Source organism: Chelon labrosus (assembly GCF_963514085.1).
Source record: "Chelon labrosus genome assembly, chromosome: 7".
Classification (NCBI taxonomy): domain Eukaryota; kingdom Metazoa; phylum Chordata; class Actinopteri; order Mugiliformes; family Mugilidae; genus Chelon; species Chelon labrosus.
The window spans coordinates 19,514,257-19,520,717 of NC_140343.1; the positions used below are offsets into that span (position 1 = coordinate 19,514,257).

Here is a 6,461-nt window from a genome sequence, read left to right on the forward strand (position 1 = left end):
AAGCAAAGTGTTGCGTCTGCCTCCATAAGCCAAGCAAAGAATTCAGGTCATCGCGCCGCTGTGAGGATGATGTGCAGTTCACCGTAAATGCCCGGTAACACTTGTGGTCTTCAGTGCTGTGTTTAGGTGCACCCACCGTGTGTGATGATGACAGATTCTGTTATTTTATCATGGCAAAATTGTCCAATAGCTTCTTGGGCAGCTATCACAGTCATCACGGACACAGTGAGAATTGTTGTGTTAAGGTTTCCAGTATGAGTTTAAAAAAACAAAAAAAAAAAGAGGGAAAAGGCATCTTTTGTATGTGACAAGGCTCAGAGAAAAGATACAGTATAGATTCGACAAAGATCAATCTGCTGCTTTACATAAATAATACCAAGGAGGGCAGAGAAGATTCCTGTAAGACTTCATCATTGTCATTGTCCAGAAGTAAATCCAGGAGGGTCATGCTAGGTTATTATTTTTGACTGGTAGCCCTTAAAACACGATTCAGACAGTTACCATCTCCACTAAACACCGTCATACCTCTGAGCTTCACCTCTATGAATACGGAAGTGTTACAATATATTGAGCAAATGATTTATTTTATTTTTATTTTTTTAACAACCACGGTGACACAGTTGGCTACAAAATAAAAAAAAAGATAAAAGTATAGCGTTGGCTATTGCAGTGGCCAGCCATGGCTGTGATTGGCTGCTGAGGACTCAGTCTTTTGGGGACATATACTTTGTGAGTCTGTATACAGTATGTGCATGCTTGCAACAATTATTACTATTATTTTTTTTTTTACATATATCTGTGCGATTGTATTGGAATATTTGAATGTGAAGCGCACTTTAACATGATAATAGTACCAGCCAGGGTGTGTGTGTGTGTGTGTGTGTGGAGGGTTACAAGGACTTGTTTCACAGTCGGGATGAGTTTCCATGAGATGTTGGAGTTTTTGGAGGGAAGGGGCGGGTGATGGTGTCTTCAGAGTCCGTGGGCAGTGTGCAGTCTCGATGCGGGCCAGAGTCCTGTGTGGAGCTGGGGTGGTGGGGTGTTATTTGATGATCTGGGGACAGTCGCTCCAGGCTTTGGCCTTTCGCTTGGCCAGCGCCAGCCACGCCGGCTCTGTGGAGACCTGTGGAGAGTCACTGGAGGGGAAGCGCTTTGACACCTCCTTGACAGCAGGTGGTGACGGAGTAGAGTCTGCGATCTCAACTGAAACAACAAGTTCAGGACAAATGTTACTTCATATTAGTTCTGTTGTTCTTTGTTTCTTTCTTTTTGTTAGTAAGGGAGACTTGCAAAGTAAATTAAGAAAGAAAAAAAATAATGTCATTCTTCCTTCTGGAAGAGAAAGTCGACGATTTGGGGAGAGCAGATGATAATTTGTGTTTCATTATGGGGCGTGTTCCAGCCTTTACAGTGAAAAAAAAGATAGTCCTACCACCAAAACAGAGCCACTGTGTTGTAAATAAATCCATCTCCACAGGGTTAAGATGACCTGTATGGACGTAGTGACCGTTCTGTCCATCCCCACATAAAGCCCGTCCGAATTATTTGACTGGTAGATCTTGCCAGGGCATGAACAGCTCCCAAATTGTAATAACTGTTCGACAGCAAAATATTGCCTCTACTGTTGTACACGCAGCTTCTTACCAGTAACAGAGCTCGGTAAAGTGTTGGCCTTTTTCAGGTGGTCTCTGCGCTCAAATCGTCCCAGCAGGCTGTCGGGTCTCTTGAGCTCCTCTGGCGTCTGAGGTTTAGAAGAAGGACTGGTGCTCCCGCTGCCTCTGCTCTCCGTGGGGCTCACCAGTGTAACCTAGAAAAGAGATAGACGATAGGTTTAGAGGGAGGACAATATATGGAGGTAGGAAAAAGAGACGATCTGGTGCTCTTACACTGTCTCTATTATGCTTTTCCGCTAGTTTGGCCTCTCTCAGGCTACGACGCTCCTCTCGGGTCTGCTGCTGCTCCCTGAAGCCCTTCTGCTTCTGCAGGGCCAGTGTGATCCATAAAGGCCCAGCCTCTTTCTCCTGGACCTTTGCACTGTCCAGTGAGTGTCTGCTCTGTAGGGATGGTTTCTCTGCAGGGAAACACATGAAAATTGGGTTATTTATATTTCTAAGTTTGTTTTTTAAAAAAACATTTGACCCTGCTGCCTGTAAAACACCCAAGTTTTAGTACTGGTTCCTTGCTTTGAAAAACATTTTTATACAAAAAACATTTTTTATTTTACATGTCAGGGTTTTATAGTACTAAATGCATTAAATCTCCAGACACAAGCAGCTGCAAGTGCACTTTTTTGTTTTCTTGCCAAGAGTCAGATAAGAAGATTGATACCAATCTTATGTGTGTTCACTTAAACATAGTCAGAAGATGATTAGCTTATCATAGATCTGGAAACGTGAGAAACAGCTAGCATGACCCTGCCTCGAGGTATCAACCTAAAGTCAATAATTAACTCACTGTGTGTTTGTTAAATCTGCACAAATACCTAAAGGAAAATGGTTTCAAAGTGTTCAACTTATTATTTTTATGCAGACTTTTGTCAGGCTAAGCTAACTGGTCACTGCCTGATGCTTCATATTTACATACAGACATGTGATTAGTATTATTTAGTAACTACTCCTTGCTATGCTGAGGCACTACCTGGTACATGTTACATAATTTGGCTCTAGAAATTCAAGATTTTAAATCCAGCTAGCTAACAGTAAGTGACACAGACCTTTCCTGGCGAGCTCTGTCTTCCTATCGGCCTTCTCTCTCCAGGGGATGTTAATGGAAGGGAAGAAGGACTTCTTCTCCTTCGGCTCCTCTTCGCCTGGGACCTGACTTTGGCTGCTCCTGCGCAACTGGGCCACCGCAGATGGGTCCTCACTCCTGGTCGCCAGATCCTGGCTGCATGACTCAGCACCACCTGTCCTCTGGACCACATCATCACTGGGAGGACAGTGGGCTACCTTAGGCAGCGGTGATGGAGGAGGTGTTGGGACTGCACCCATAGGTTTGGGTGACGTTGTTGGTCTTCTGTATAGTGGCGGCTTTGAAAGCACTTTCTCACCTTCGCTGTGCAGAGTGGGGCTGGCACACTTGCCCAGTTTACCCCGGGGGACAGCGGGGGAGGCGGAGGCGTGTAAGTACTTGCCGACAGCGCCCTCTTTCTGAGGCGACGCTGGACTCGATTTATCAGAAAAGACAGAGGAGGTGTCGGAGTCTGGCTCAATGGGGGTGAGAGGTGAGGGGACGCCGTCAAAGCTGTCCCCGGCGCTGTACCGTTTCTTCCTTTTCTCTGTTGACTGTTCGCTGTGAAAGCGCAGAGAGTAGTTGGTCCTCCTCAGCTTTATACCAAACGGAGAGGGCTTATCCTCACCGTCCTGGCCCCGCTCCTCTCCAGCCTCTCTGCTTTCAGATGCGTCAGTCTCACTCTGAACCCTGCTCTTCAGCTCTGCCCCCTCAAGTTTGGATCCAGGGCTGGGAACCAGGAACGAGGGGAGGTCTTTGGCGAACACACACTCCTCTGATCCTCTCTCCACGATGCGGACAGTTTTACTTGTCCTGTTCTGAGGTTTAATGGTTGGAGCAGAAGAAGCTGCAAGGGGGCTATCAGGCAATGCCGCTTCCTCTCCGGTTTCCTTATCACCTGGCCCAAATATCTCAGTAGTCCAATTTGAATCACCAAACTTCTTCCTTGCGGGAGTGATGGAGAACTTGGCGCTGGCAGACATGGTCTTCCTGAGGTTGGTGTGAGCAAGCGGGGGCTGTTCTTCACTGCTGGGAGGAGGATACTCGACATACTTCCCGTCCTCTGCCCCCTTGAAAATCTTTGATCGGATGCTCGCCCACTCTGCAAGGACGGCTGCGCTGGACTGGTCGGTAGAGAGTGCAGACTCGTTGAGTGATTTGGTTTTTCCAGACTTGCGGTCTGGAGAAGTCTTGCTCTTTGTTGGTGTTCCCTGGGCCTTTCGGTCCTCTCCCAAACCCAGCAGGGACTTGCAAGCCGTGTCTTTGATCTGGTCTAAATTGACAGCCGTCCCGCAGAGCTGCGCGCCTGTCACCAGGATGGCTGTGTGTGGAACATATGGAGATGTTGGCAGGTTGGGGGAGTCTGCTCCTTCAGAGGAGGAGGAGGCCTTAGCTCCCTCTCTTTGATCAGCGGTAGGCGTGCTCTGGTGGCTGGAGGCCGGCGTTACAGGCGTCAGGTTGACCTTCTGGAAGAGAATTTGTTTCTCCCCCGAAGAAACTTTGAAAGAGAAAGGTCTCTGTCTCTCCTCCATCTCCTTCCAGCGCAGCTCCTCAGCTTTCCGCTTCCTCTCTTGTGGGTCAGAGCTCCCATCAGCGTCCTCCAATGACATCCTCCTCTGCTCCTCCTCCTCTTTTCTCATTTTCTCCTCTGCTGCCATTTTTTTCTTTTCCGCCTTCTCTTTCAACCTCAGTTTATCTGCTTCCTCTTGTTTCTTTCGTTCCTCTTCTTCCTCTTTTAACTTCCTCTTCTTCTCAGCCTCAAGTTCCTGCTCCCTCCTTGCCTCTTCCTCTTGCTTCCTCCTTTCCTCCTCCTCCTCCTCTCGCCTCTTCCTTTCCTCTCCCTCTTTCCTCCTCTGCTCTTCCAGTCGCTGCCTCTCCTCCTCCTCTTCCCGCTGTCGACGTTCCTCCTCTTCTCGCATCCTTCGTTCCTCTTCCATCCTCCTCATCCTCTCTTCCTCCTCTCGCTGCCTTCTTTCTTCTTCTTCTCTGATCCTCCTTTCCTCCTCCTCCCTCCTCCTCCTCTCAGCCTCCTCTTCCAGCCTCCTCTCTGCCTCCTCTTCCAGCCTCTTCTCTGCCCCCTCTCGCAGCCTCCTCTCTTCCTCTTCCTGTTGTTGCTTACGACACCTCTCCTCTTCTAGTTCACGGAGTCTCTGCTCCTCTGCTTTCTTCATCCTCTCCTCTTCCTCCTGTCTGAGCCTCTGCTCCTCCAGCTCTCTCTTCCTCATTGTCTCCTGTCTTTCCTCCTCATACAGTCTCTGTTTCTTGAAGCTTTCATCTTCAACAGATGCCCGCCGCTGATCATCTGTGCAGACGCCTGCTGCCTCCAGGTCCTCTTCCACCACACCAGGAATAGAAACATCTTGGAGGTCCTGAGAATACAAAAGACATTTTACTTTCTTGCTTTCTTAGTGACAACAACAAAACAAATCAATCTCAATTCAACATATGTGGAACAGCATGGCTCACCAGTGTGAACCGCCTGTGCTTGCGGGAAACCCTCTGGTTTTTGGGTTTGATAGAGAGTTTATGTTTGGCAGCCGTGTTGTCCAAGCGAGGGACAGACTGCGGGACCGCATCCAGGTTGACGGACTCGATCGTACCAGTGAGTGGAAGAACTCGTTTGGACCTCGGGGACTTCACTGGGGGACTGTGTGATCCGGAGCTTTGAGCTCCCTCGACCTGCTTTTGCCAGAATAATTGAGACGTTATTCACATAACTCATTACATCCTCGTTATTTTAAAGGAGTACTCCAGGAATATTTTTGGACATTTCTGGACCAATGCTGCCAACATTACACATAATGCAACTCCACAGTCAACTTGTCCTGTTGAAGATTTGGTTGTGCTTCTCTAGTATTAGTTAATGTAGCCTCAAGCAGGACTACAGAGGTTGTTAACTCCACACCCCTTTTTTATTTTCAACTTTGTCTTTAGAAACAGCCAACACTGATTCAAATGAAATTCATCAGACTTAACTCATCTCCCTCTAGAACCACTAAACGCTTTATACAAATGCACCAGTAGCCTACTCCCTTACTCCCTTAAACAGACCTTCTTATGTAAAACCTGGTTTAAAAACGTAAAACCAATGAGCCATAAGAATAAATTAAGTTAATGTTAGGGTTTGTTAATGTTACCTGCGGCTCTGTTTTTGGTGGCTCGGCTTCTACCTGGGCCAAAACCTTCAGAGGGCTCCGGGGAACCTCTTCCTCGTCTGAACTGCCCTCATCTCCCTCACTCCTCCTCAGAGAAGGCGGCCTCTGGCCAAACTTTATACCTTGTGCTATCTGCTTCTGTGTGGTCAACAAAAAATATTTAAAAAAAGACTGCAGTATATGTATGCACAGCAAAGAGAAATGTTCAGCAACTGAGAATGCGTCTGTGTGAGGCCCACCTGCAGGTTCCTAACTTTATCCGATACGTTTTCCTGGGACATGCTGTGATCTAGAACGGGCTCGTCTACCACTGGCTCTTCTGGGATAAAGATGCTGTCGTGTGAGAGGGCTCGAGATCCGACGGGGTTCAACTCCCTGCAGGAAAGGAGCGAGTGTGTTCAGCGGTACGGCATGCGATTTCTGTCATTCATTAATTTATCATTGCGCACAGTGAAATGAAAAACACAGGCTAACACTGTGCTGAGCATTTTATTGCTAAGTTGTTTTTGAGCAGAGCCTTTTTTAGTATTATAGCATATTTATAACTAATTTTTCTGGAAGTGAACTGAAAGTGTC

At 47.4% G+C, this 6,461-nt stretch overlaps 1 protein-coding gene across 1 annotated transcript; it reads right to left on the reverse strand.

The window, feature by feature from the left end:
• Positions 1–1,042: 1,042 nt before the first annotated feature.
• cracd (capping protein inhibiting regulator of actin dynamics) lies at positions 1,043–6,181 on the reverse strand (the record flags this gene model as incomplete). Its single annotated transcript, XM_084547792.1, has 7 exons — positions 6,125–6,181; positions 5,868–6,023; positions 5,197–5,409; positions 2,714–5,099; positions 1,887–2,071; positions 1,645–1,807; positions 1,043–1,203 (listed from the first exon to the last, which is right to left on the reverse strand). Exons 1-7 carry the CDS (start codon positions 6,164–6,166, stop codon positions 1,043–1,045), a joined length of 3,306 nt encoding a protein of 1,101 aa, XP_084403918.1. The 5' UTR covers positions 6,167–6,181.
• Positions 6,182–6,461: the final 280 nt, after the last annotated feature.